Source organism: Bos indicus x Bos taurus, chromosome 3 (assembly GCF_003369695.1).
Source record: "Bos indicus x Bos taurus breed Angus x Brahman F1 hybrid chromosome 3, Bos_hybrid_MaternalHap_v2.0, whole genome shotgun sequence".
NCBI lineage: Eukaryota > Metazoa > Chordata > Mammalia > Artiodactyla > Bovidae > Bos > Bos indicus x Bos taurus.
Genome location: NC_040078.1, coordinates 26,837,990 through 26,850,484, shown reverse-complemented (window position 1 = coordinate 26,850,484; position 12,495 = coordinate 26,837,990). Strand labels below are relative to the sequence as shown.

Genomic DNA, 12,495 nt, shown 5'->3' with positions numbered 1-12,495 from the left:
TCACTATCTTCTGGAGTTTGTGCAAACTCATGTCTATTGAGTCAGTGATGCTATCTAACCATTTCATCCTCTGCTGCTCCCTTCTCCTCCTGTCTTCAGTCTTTCCCAACATCAGGGTCTTTTCCAATGAGTCAGTTCTTCGCATCAGGTGGCCAAAGTATTGGAGCTTCAGCTTCAGCATCAGTCCTTCCAATGAATATTCAGGGTTGACTTCCTTTAGGACTGACTGGTTTGATCTCCTTGCTGCCAAAGGGGCTCTCAATTTGAGTCTTCTCCAGCACCACAGTTCAAAAGCATCAATTCTTCGGTGCTCAGCCTTCTTTACAGTCCAACTCTCTCATCCATACGTGACTACTGGAAAAACCGTAGTTTTGACTATATGGACTTTCGTCAGTAAAGTGATGTCTCTGCTTTTTAACACACTGTCTAGGTTGTCAGCTTTTCTTCCAAGGAGCAAGCATCTTTTAATTTTGTGGCTGCAGTCACTGTCTGCAGTGATTTTGGAGCCCAAGAAGATAAAATCTGTCACTGTTTCCCCCTTTTCCCCATCTATTTACCATGAAGTGATGGGGCCAGATACCATGATCTTAGTTTTTTAATGTTGAGTTTTATGCCAACTTTTTCATTCTCCTCTTTCACCCTCATCAAATATATACATGTATAATGAAATCTAACTAAAATTTAATCTGGTGGAGCATCAACTTTATTATAAAGATGAGAGGGTATATGATCACTTTAATTCCTATCGCCATTTTTTTTTTTCCACAAGGGCAATCAAGAGTCAGTTACTTAAACTGGTGTGTCAAATCCTAAATGCCCATAACAGCCAAGAAAACAGCTTAGCAATCCCCCATCAAGCTCTGATTTTTCTTCCAGACAGCTAGAATCAACAGTGACACCCTCCCCTGAAAACTTAAAAAACTTACTTGTGTCCAGAACGCGGATGCCGATGGGGGCCGACTCCTCCTCGGTCAGCCGGTACCATTCCTTTTGAGGGCTGGGCAGCCACTCCTCCACACGGCAGGAGTAGTTACCCGTGTCCTGGGGGCTGGCCTGCAGCACGGTAAGCCGGTAGAGAAGCGGGGAGAGCATCTGAAAGCGGAGCCTGCCCTCCCAGGGGCTACCCTCTGGGCCAAAGACAGCATCTGCACCCACGCTCAGCAGGGCTGTCCGCTCTGTGGGGTCCTCGTCCTCCTCTTCATCCACCTCCACTTCCTCCTCCTCCTCCTCCTCCCCATCTTCTGGGCCAGGGCTACCCCTCTTTCCTCCAGCTTTAGTCCTCAGGGAGTACCAGGCCACGGCGAAGCGGGAGTCCTGGCTGGAGCGAGACACGATGCTACAGTCCAGCTGGAAAGCTGCCTTCTCGAACACTGTGGCATTCGGGACCACTGTGTCCACCTGCAGGGCAGCATCTGGGGGAGACGAGGCTGTTTTAGTTTCTGCTCAAAACAACTAAATGTCCACCATTAAATATGTTTTAGGAATACAGTAACATACAAGAGAGTTCCATGCCTCTATTGAAAGGAATGAGGGGGCATCGTGTACAGAGAGGAGGAAGGAAATTCAAGAAAAACTGTTAGAGAACGGCACGCTGTGTACTCCACACATCACTCTGCAGAAGAAAATGTGTGTGTGTGCTCAGATGCTCAGTTATGTCTGACTCTTTGTGACCCCACGGACTGTAGCCTGCCAGGCTCCTCTGTCCATGGGATTTCCCAAGCACGAATACTGCAGTGAGTTGCCGATTCCTACTCCAGGGGATCTTCTTGACCTAGGGATCATACCCGCATTCTCTTGAATCTCCTGCACTGGCAGGTAGGTTTCTTTACCACTAGCACCACCTGGGAAGCCCCACGGAAGAAAATAGAAAATACATTTTATTCCATTTGATTGGAATATCTGTGGAAGAATTCACAAGGAGCTGGTAACATGGATGCTTATAGGAATCCAGAGGGAGAGGGGCAGATTTTTCACTGTGATCCCTTGTAGTGGTTGAATAGATTTCTGCCCAAAGTCATGTCCACCTAGACTCTCTGAATTTCCTTAATTGGAAATAGAATCTTTGCAGACATACTTTAGTTAAGATGTGCTCATAACTGATTTGGGGCAGGCCTACATATCAGGAGAGAAGAGGGCACACAGAGACACATGGAGAAGGACATAGAAAGGCAGAGACAGAGTGGAATGATGTAGCCACAAGCCAGGGAACATGGGGCCATGAGAAGCTGAAAGAGACAAGGAAGGACTCTTCCCTAGGAACTTCAGGGGAGCAGAGCCCTGATAACACTTTGATTTCACCCTTCCAGCCTCCACAACTATGAGAGAACAGATTTCTGTTGTTTGAAGCTACGAAGTTTGTGCTAATCTGTTATGATGGCCCTTGGAAATGAATTCACCCCCTTAGCAGCTTTTGAATTTAAACTGTGTGCATGTTGGTTGTTGGCTACAACACAGGAAACCCAAGGAGATAAACAATCTCCAAGGAATGAAGCCAAGCAACAGATAATAAACCTGAAAGGGCTCCTTACCCCGAGTATGGAATCCCCAGGAGGATAACATGGACAGTGTCCTCTCAATGGACGTAGGAGATGCAGTCCAACCACTAAGAGATAACTGAACAAGTTAAGTCGTATCCCACAGATGCCACCAGACGGCTCTATCTGCTTCTTTTGCAGGTTTGGGCTCTCTAGAGTAGGTTCTGGAGAAGGCAATGGAACCCCACTCCAGTACTCTTGCCTGGAAAATCCCATGGGCGGAGGAGCCTGGTAGGCTGCAGTCCATGGGGTCACTAAGAGTTGGACACGACTGAGCGACTTCACTTTCACTTTTCACTTTCATGCATTGGAGAAGGAAATGGCAACCCACTCCAGTGTTCTTGCCTGGAGAATCCCAGGGACAGAGGAGCCTGGTGGGCTGCCGTCTGTGGGGTCGTACAGAGTTGGACACAACTGAAGTGACTCAGCAGCAGCAGCAGCAGAGTAGGTTCTAAACGTGTAATTCATTCCCTACCTCCTCCCTTTGGCTCTGTTTATGAAATGCTCATGCAAAATGCCAACGTAGCATCAACAAAAATAGACTGAATCAGATTCTACTTGGATGACGACCAAATAGGAGCCTTTCCCAAGTGCTGCCCTGGGCTTTCAATGAATTGGCTGAATTGGCTTGCAGGTGAACACAAAGCTAGTTACCGCCACTCCCTTGGGGCTCTGCTAAGCCCCTCCACATTCCTCTCTGCACATACGGAATCTCGCGTGCGCCACTGGACACAAAGCTTAGGAACCAGCTATAGGTGATGCACATGGTGCATCAACCCAGCTATCACCAGGGATGCGTGGTGGGGCACGGTGGGGAGAGGGTGATGGTGGTGGCAGGAAACGCTGCAGGGGCCAGAGGGCAGAAAGTGGCAGGACAGGAAATAGGTTTGCAGGCAACTCAAACTGTCTCACCCATCAGCTTATCCCTCCAGGGAACACAGCTGATGTGCCAACAGAGAAAGGCTGTGCTGGCCCAAGTGAGGCATTGGACCCATCATGGCAAGGTGGTAAGGGGCTGTGAACATTCAGTTCCCCAGAAGGGCCTCTTCCATCTAGTCTCCCTTTCTGTCTTCTAGTCTAAGGCTCACAATTTTTCGGAGCCCCTTCAAGGGGCTTCCCTGGTAGCTCAGAAGGTAAAGAATCTACATGCAATGCAGGAGACCCAGGTTTGATCACTCTAGTATTTTGCCTGGAGAATCCATGGACAGAGAAGCCTGGAGGGGACTAACACTCAAATGCCTTGTTTATGTTAATCACTCAACACAAGTTTTTTGAATAAAATTAATTTTCACCTTCCCACAAGCCCAGTCCCCTTAACATGCCTCTTTACCAACTTGGTTTTCTGCATCTGTCCCCTTGTAGAAGAGGCGAAACCATCTCCCTGATCAGCCTTTAACACTCTTTTCCTTACTTTCCCATGTTTAAGCTACAAGAAAATAGTTTGTCCCTGCCCCTCCCAGAGGTCATGCTGATACTTCCAAGCTGTGACCTAGACCAGTGACTCTGATCTGTGGTCCCTGCTCTGGGGGAGGAATGTGGTTTCCCCTCTCCTCTGGTGAACCAAACACAACTACTAACCTATTCAGCAATAGTCCCACCCTGAAGAAGCACAAGCCGGAATCAAGATTGCTGGGAGAAATATCAATAACCTCAGATATGCAGATGACACCACCATTATGGCAGAAAGTGAAGAGGAACTAAAAAGCCTCTTGATGAAAGTGAAAAAGGAGAGTGAAAAAGTTGGCTTAAAGCTCCACACTCAGAAAAATAAGATCATGGCATCGGGTCCCATCACTTCATGGGAAATAGATGGGGAAACAGTGGAAACAGTGTCAGACTTTATTTTGAGGGGCTCCAAAATCACTGCAGATGGTGATTGCAGCCATGATATTAAAACACGCTTACTCCTTGGAAGGAGAGTTATGACCAACCTAGATAGCATATTGAAAAGCAGAGACATTACTTTGCCAACAAAAGTCCGTCTAGTCAAGGCTATGGCTTTTCCAGTGGGCATGTATGGATGTGAGAGTTGGACTGTGAAGAAAGCCGAGTGCCAAAGAATTGATGCTTTTGAACTGTGGTGCTGGAGAAGACTCCTGAGAGTCCCTTGGACTGCAAGGAGATCCAGCCAGTCCATTCTAAAGGAGATCAGTCCTGGGTATTCTTTGGAAGGACTGATGCTAAAGCTGAAACTCCAATACTTTGGCCACCTCATGCGTAGAGTTGACTCATTGGAAAAGACTCTGGTGCTGGGAGGGATTGGGGGCAGGAGGAGGGGATGACAGAGGATGAGATGGCTGGATGGCATCACTGACTCGATGGACATGAGTCTGGGTGAACTCCGGGAGTTGGTGATGGACAGGGAGGCCTGGCATGCTGCGATTCATGGGGTCGCAAATAGTCGGACACAACTGAGCAACTGATCTGAACTGAGTTCCTTCAGCTTCCATATTTCATAAGCAATGCAAGGCGATTCTTAACTCAACTCTTAGAGCTCTTTTATTTCCAATCTTCTATATGTTCAACTTATATCAGAAAAAAAAGCTCTGAGGTACATCTACATAAAGAATCTTAGGCAAGTAGTAAAAATGGTGGTCATGAAATGCTTTCAATGACAGGGGGAAAGGCTCACAAAAGAATGCTGGGGCCGGGGGGGAAATCACATGAAACAGTAAGATGCTGACTTCATTTTCAGAGAGAGACACACACAGAGGGAATATGAAGATATGTTGTTTACTTGTAAGCTGTGTCTGACTCTCTGTGACCTCATGGTCTGTAGCCCGCCAGGGTCCCCTGTCCATGGAATTCTCCAGGCAAGAATTATTGGAGTGGGTTGCCATTTCTTTCTCTAGAGGATCTTCCCAACCCAGGGACTGAACCTGCATCTTCTGCCTTGGCAGGCAGGTTCCTTACCACTGACCCACCAGGGAAGTCCATGAAGATATACAGACAGTGAGATTACAGACTTTTTTTTTTGGCCACACCATGCGGCAGGATCTCAGTTCTCCCACCAAGTATCGAACCAGCACCCCCTGCAGTAGAAGCTCGGAGACTTAACCACGGGACTGCCAAGAAAGTCCCTACAGATAATTTTTTATTTCAAAACTGTATTTTTCTATTTTCCAAATGCTGTTATTAGTATGATCACCTTATATAATCGGAGAAGGAAGGGAGGCAGGCAGGCAGGCAGCTGGTTGATCTGGGCTACTCAACTGGCTAAACAGGAGGCGGACTCAAGGCTGCAGACTTAGGGGCCACACTATGAGCACACAGCGTGGCAGGAAGGAAACCTGGGCAACCACTCGGTCTGCTCGACACGCTGGCAGCGTGACACTTCTCTTTAGGCTTCAGTTCTCTCCAGAGTAAAACCCACACTCGGGGCCCTGGTGAGGACTGAACATGAACTGCCCCCCTGTGGCTGGGAGGGATGCAGCTGGCTGCCTCCTCCCATGCTGCCTGGAGCCTCATGTGGGTATCTACAAAATGGGTGGGAGGAGGAGGGAGACAGTGTTCAGCTGCTGCATCTACCATTTGTCTTTGGGGAAAGACATGCAGCGCACAAGGCAAGGGGGAAAGGGGAAGAAAGCTCATGGGAAATACGTCTCAAAACAGAGGCAATTCCCTCTCCAGCTTAGGCAAGACAGGAGGACAGAGATAATGTCCTCTTCTATAACAAAGGCTGTATCTGCTCGCTGAAGTGTGTGCCATGATGTGTGGGGCGGGCATAACCGTGAGGCTCCAGGATTCCACCAACAAAAAGAGCTGCTCTACTTAGATGTGAAAGCATTATGAAAGCTTCCCTTGGCGCCAGTGACCACAAACAGAACCCTGGGATGCTGAGAACATAAGACAAAACATTCCTCTGGATACAGGTCCCAGTGCATTTCTGTCCCATGTCCTTCAGGGGCCTGTCCTTAACTGACCTGTGGTCTGATAGGAATGAGTGATGACATGGTGTTTCAGAGGACACAGGAATCCTGCACATCTTTGCTTTGATTATGTGTTTGAATATAGAACAATAATTCTACCCAGTAATTATGCACATTTGGGTACTTTAGAACCAATAAAGAAAAGCATGAGGCTGCACAGAATAGTCATTAGCACCAATAAAATTATTAGGAAGTGAGAGTGTAAAGGCTACAGCTACTTCATTTTCTATTTAAATCATATGAATCAATTCTTTTCCACTGAAAATCCACAAACTGAATTTTCAGAACCACATGATTATACTGTTTCAAGATTTTTGCCACCTGTCTGAATCTGAATGTATTCTTTGAAAAGAAAATATTCTACTCTATATATGGGCTTCCCTGTGGCTCAGTAAGTAAAGAATCCACTTGCAATGCAAAAGATTGCCTACAATGAGGGTTAGATCCCTGGGTCGGGAAGATCCCCTGGAAAAGAAAATGGCAATCCACTCCAGTATTCTTGCCTGGAAAATCCCATGGACAGAGGTCCATGGGGTCACAAGAGTCGGACACGACTGAAGCAGTTGAGCACTGCTCTGTGTAACAGGCTCCAGATTCATCCACTTCACCAGAACTGACTCAAATGAAGTAAGTCAGAGAGAGAAAAACAAGTGTTATATATTAACACATATCTATGGAATCTAGAAAAATGGTATTGATGAACCTATTTGCAGGGCAGAAATGGAGATGGCAACCTAGAGAACAGACTCTGGACACAGCGGGGAAAGAAGAGGGTGGGATGAATTGAGAGAGTAACATTGAACAGACATTACCATATGTAAAACAGGTAAGCTAATGGGAAATTGCTATATAACACCAGGAGCTCAAGCCAGTGCTCTGTGACCACCTGGAGGGGAGGGATGGGTGACGGGTAAGAGGGAGGTTCAAGAGGGAGGGGACACAGGTACACCTATGGCTGATCCACACTGTTGTATGGCAGAAGCCAACACAATAATGTAAAGCAACTATCCTCCAATTAAAAATAAATTTTAAAAAATATTCCAGGCTCTGGAATAAGTGACAAATGTTATTCTAGTTAAGAAATGGAATCACCTTAGGCCAAAGCCAGATGTGCAGTTTTTCACTCACTAGGGGGAAAAAAGATCTCAGACACTTGTGAGTGCACGTGTAAAATGTAAATGCTCATACATTTAACTGCAAGTAACTAATTAATTCTATTAATTTAATTAACAATGGGTTCATTTTGAAATTAATGTTATGCAACGCATAAACTATCACAGAGAGGAACCACCAAAGGGAGGGGAGGCCTGGGGAGGTTAACCCTCACCTGGTCGAGTGACGCGAACAGCCATCTGGCCAGCGGTGTCCTCAGCCTGTTTGTACCACATGCCACTGGGGCTGGGCAGCCACTCCTCCACACGGCAGCTGTAGGTGCCGCTGTCCTGCACGGCCACGTTCTGGATGAAGAGCCGGTACACGCCCGGGGAAGGGCTCTCCAAGTGCAGCCGGCCCTTCAGGTTGTTCTTGGCTGCCTGCTCTCCGTAGTGGAAGGTGGCATCGCGACTCAGGCGGGCCACAGTCTCCCGCTCTGGCTGGTTGGGCTTCCACACAAACCATTCCACCAGCAGCTGTGAGGCTGCGCTCGTGCGGTTCAGGACCACGCACTCCAGCTGCACCTGCCGCGTCTCCAGAACCGACAGGTTGCCCTGCTCTTGGCTGAGCTTCAGGCGGCTATCTGCATAAGTGAGGAAAGAGAAGTTGCCAAACAGAAAACGAGCCACTTGCACGCAACCTTTCCCAGTGGACGTGAGTGCATGCCTTCCGAAGACAGGAGGACAGCAGCAGGCTCACGCGTGCACCCTGAACACTCTGAGTTCTTGATCATGGGTCTGAGTTCCTGAGTTTCAAGGAATTTGGTGTTACAGTAGCAGCTGCCCCCAAATTTATAAACCTCATAGATTCAGATGCTTAGGAGAGGACAAGCATGCACGGTAGATGACTCCACGTCCAAGTGACAGCAGAGCATGAGGAGCGTGGACAACTGGAGGGGGTGGCAGGGCAGAGATGGAAAGGGCATGGTGAGAACCCTGCTGGAAGTAACAGCAAATTTTTAAAACTGACCACATTATGGCTAGAATATGCTGAGCCATCAACCTCAGAAGAACAGCAGGGGAAAGCCAATTTAATATGTACACCAGTTGGTCCTAAGAATTGCAGTTCTTACTTTCTCTACCAAAAAAACACAACAAAAGGACCATAAGGGTTTCCTCTCAAGATGGGAGCAGAACTGATCTAACATCAGTAAAGAAAAGACTGATACGGATGGCTGTTTGAAACCTCAGCCAATCAGATTGTTCTCCGGAGAAAAAGGTCATTAAACATGGTACGCTTTGATGGCATCCTTGCAATTTCAAAAGGGCCCAAAAAGCCTCTCTGGACTAGAGGGGTTAAAAAGCTATGAAACTGTAAATGCACAGAAGCCCCTGGAAAGAACACCTCCTGAGTCAGGGAGGGGGAAGAACTTTCACTTTTCACTTTTCCACTTCAACACTGTCACAATATTTTATAAGGCACATTTATTCCACTTTTGTAATAAAAGTTCAAAAAATTTTAAAAAACAACTGAAATTTATATATTTTTTTGAAATTATATTTTAAATAACCAATCTCTGAAAATATATACATACTCTTGTTGTCTCAGGGTTGAAAGATTATTTTCTCCTTTGTGCTTTTTTTAGTATTTTCCAAAAGTTCTATGAGTGTATGCTTTCTTATTAAGGGGGGTAGGGGGTACTGGAAGAAGTAGGGGAGGGGAAAAAAAGAAAAACATACAAACTAAAAATCTCAACTGGGGACTTCCCTGGTGGCCCAGTGGTAAAGATTTCACCTCCCAATGCAGGGGGTGCGGGTTCAACCCCTGCTTGGGGAGCTAAGATTCCACATGCCTCATGACCGAACAACAAGAATGCAAACAACAAAAAACAATACTATAACAAATTCAATAAAGACTTTAACAATGGCCCACGTCAAAAAAAATTTTTTTAATCCAACTGAAAAAGGGGAATGTGTTGTTTTAATCTATGTCCTGTGAGTTTTCTGTTTATAGTGTTAATATTCCCCACAAACAGAGATTTCACTAGCTGTGTTTTGACAAGGATCCTTACAGCCCTTGTGCCCCAGTTAGCTTGCTGCTGAGAGTCTGTAATCCCCAACAGGGAAATTCCCTTGATAAATTTAGGCTGTACCAAGAACTTCTCAGTTTCAGCACAAATGAGAAAAGGGAAAGGCGGAATGATGACTAAGAGGAAACACATGGGGGGGAGGGGTGAACATGACCTCCCAGTGGGGAAAATGGTCAGAACTGAAAACAGACACGAAGAACAGAAACCCAGGAGAACATCTGCAGGCCTAATGGCAAGCTTCAGTTCTCAAAAGCCCCAGGGACTGGCCTGAAGGCAGGGCATAGGTCACTGGAAATACCAACAGGAATCGTTTAGACTGGAGCTTCCTGTTTTATGCCTCAGAAGCAGTGGACCATGAGGTAGATGAGAATCCCAGGATCGGGGTGGCCTGACAAATACAGTATCCTGAGGAAAGGAGGGGACCGGCCCCGTGGCATTCAGCCTGGGCCAGGCCACATACGGACTTCTGCATCTGCTTCCAGAACAAACTTTTATGGAGGTCTCCTGGGAGACAAGCCGTGAGAATAGCATGGTGAGGAAAATAGGACCTGTGCTCACTCATGGGGCTTCCCGCCTACTGACTCTGAATATATAAATAGTAAACAAGTAACACATAATAACTGATGATAAACGAATGTCCACAGGTATAAATATGAACAGGCAGTTCATAATGACTTATATACAAAGAGCTGTTTCAGGTCGTGACGTGCTCTGAAGAGGCTGGAGAAAGGAGACATGGAGAGATCGTTGTAGTTCAGTCGTAAGTCGGGCCTGACTCTGCGATCCCGTGCACTGCAGCACATCAGGATTCCCTGTCCTTCACTGTCTCGTGTTTCATGTGCAAACATGAGTTTGAGCAAACTCATGTCCATTGTGTCAACGATGCCATCCAACCATCTCATCCTTTGTCGTCCCCTTCTCCCCCTGCCCTCAAACTTTCCCAGCATCAGGGTCTTTTCCAGTGAGTGATTAGGGTGTCATTTCAGTTAAAATGAGCTAGGAATGCCTGAGGAAGAATGCGATAGATGGACATCTATGGTTAACATGTTCTAGGGTGAGAGAATAACAAGCACAAAGGCCCTAGGGTATCAGGGAAAGCAACCATTCATTCCTTATTCAACCAATATTTACTAAGGGTGTCATGCCAGTGGCTGGAGATCCAAAGGCACAGCACCTGTCCTCTAAGTGTTTACAGTATAGTGGAGAAGAAATGAAAACAATTATTATACTATGCATTTCCTATGGAACCCCTGGTGACATAGGAGAAACCAGGGAAGGCTTCCTGGAAGAGGTGCTGAGTGAAGTCTTAGGAATGGGGTAAAGACGGGGAGAAGCGACAGGGGAGGTGCACTCCAGGAGAGAGCAGCATAAACAAAGGCATAGGGTGGCAACACAGCATCCCACAGCCCATCGGGAACCACAGATTGTGGTTAACAGTGAACTATAGGGCATGCAGGAATGAGGGATGGAGAGGGAGCTTAAGGCCACATTACGTGAAAAGCACAAAGAACTAGAACTTTTCAACAAGGAGAAGGGGTTCCCTTCACATATTTGAAAGGGTATGACTCAGACTAATCTTGGGTTGTTCTGGGGCAGACCTAACACCTGAGAGGGAAATTACAGGGAAGGGGACTTTCTAAGGACCAGGGCCACCCAGAAGTGGAACTAAGTGGGGCGGAGACAGTCAGCACTCCCTCCCTGGAAGTGTGCCAGCAGAGGTCAGACACGGCTACCAGGGAGCAGAGTATAAACAGGATAAAGGTTACACTTACAGGATCTGAGAGGGGTCAAGGGGTGATTCAATTCGCACAGGAAAGGCTCATTCCTGGGCTGGGATTGGGTGAAAAAGAAGAAGGGGGAAGCAGATGAAGGAAACCAGAAAATCCCTTCCAGGCAGGAATCCTGGGTATGGAGCTGGCACCAGCCTGAGATCCGGGAGCACCAGGGACCCTGCCTTGCTGCACCTTGTGACCCCCATCTGTCGCTTGGGCTTTTCCCTGTTGAAGATGCTGTCTACAATAGCAGAGTCAAGAACACGTCTCTGAGTTTGCCATCAGTACCGGGACCCAGGAGGTAAAGCGGGCGGGCCCGTAGTGCGCTAGGATGACACTCTGCCACACTCACATCCAACATGAGCCCCGTAGAGCCTGCCGCCCCCAGGCAGTCTCTCTGCCCTCAGCCCACTGCCCAGGCTGCACCCCTGCTCTTACCTGGCCGCTTCACAGTGACCTCTGTGCGCCCTGAAACCTCCTCTGCCAGCTTGTACCAGGCATAGTTGGGGCTCAGCAGCCACTCTTCCACATGGCAGTAGTAGCTGCCGCTGTCGCTGACCTCGGCTCTCTGGACAGTGAGGCTGAACAGACCCCCGGACATGTGCCTCTCAAACTGCAGCCTGGCTCTCAGGCCCTCCTCCTCGGCATAGGTGCCATACTCAAAGGCGGAGTTGTGGGTGGTTTTGAGGATGAGCTTGCCGTCGGCGTCCGAGGGCTTGTGAACATACCAGAGCACAGCGAAGTGGGAGTTCTGGCTGGTCTGGGACTTGACTGAGCAGTTCAGCTGGATGGGCCTGTTTTCCACCAGGGTGAGGGTCCGCTTTGATTTGCTCACCTGCAAATTGGTCACTGCAAAGCAAAAGGGGGCGCTTTAGCAGAATCACCGCATACTCCTGGAAATGTGGCCTGTCCCAGGTCCTGCCTCTAGGTTCCCCGTCTAGCACAGTTCCTAGAGGACCCAACACTGATGGGCTTCCCTCAAAGCATGGCTCAGCATAAGGACAGCAGCACGGACCCCATCTCATCCCAAACAGCCTCTGCCTTCCTCTGCCTTGCCTCGCCCCCAGCTCAGGTCCTCA

At 47.8% G+C, this 12,495-nt stretch overlaps 1 protein-coding gene across 4 annotated transcripts in view; it reads right to left on the bottom strand.

The window, feature by feature from the left end:
• IGSF3 (immunoglobulin superfamily member 3) overlaps positions 1–12,495 on the bottom strand; it is a 129,981-nt gene that overhangs the window by 21,939 nt on the left and 95,547 nt on the right. For all 4 annotated transcript variants that reach the window (XM_027535813.1, XM_027535823.1, XM_027535828.1 and 1 more), the window contains 3 exons: positions 11,855–12,265; positions 7,791–8,198; positions 927–1,412 (listed from right to left, as the gene is read on the bottom strand). In XM_027535813.1, the coding sequence (XP_027391614.1) occupies positions 927–1,412; positions 7,791–8,198; positions 11,855–12,265 (1,305 nt within the window). The remainder of the gene's footprint in view (positions 1–926; positions 1,413–7,790; positions 8,199–11,854; positions 12,266–12,495) is intronic.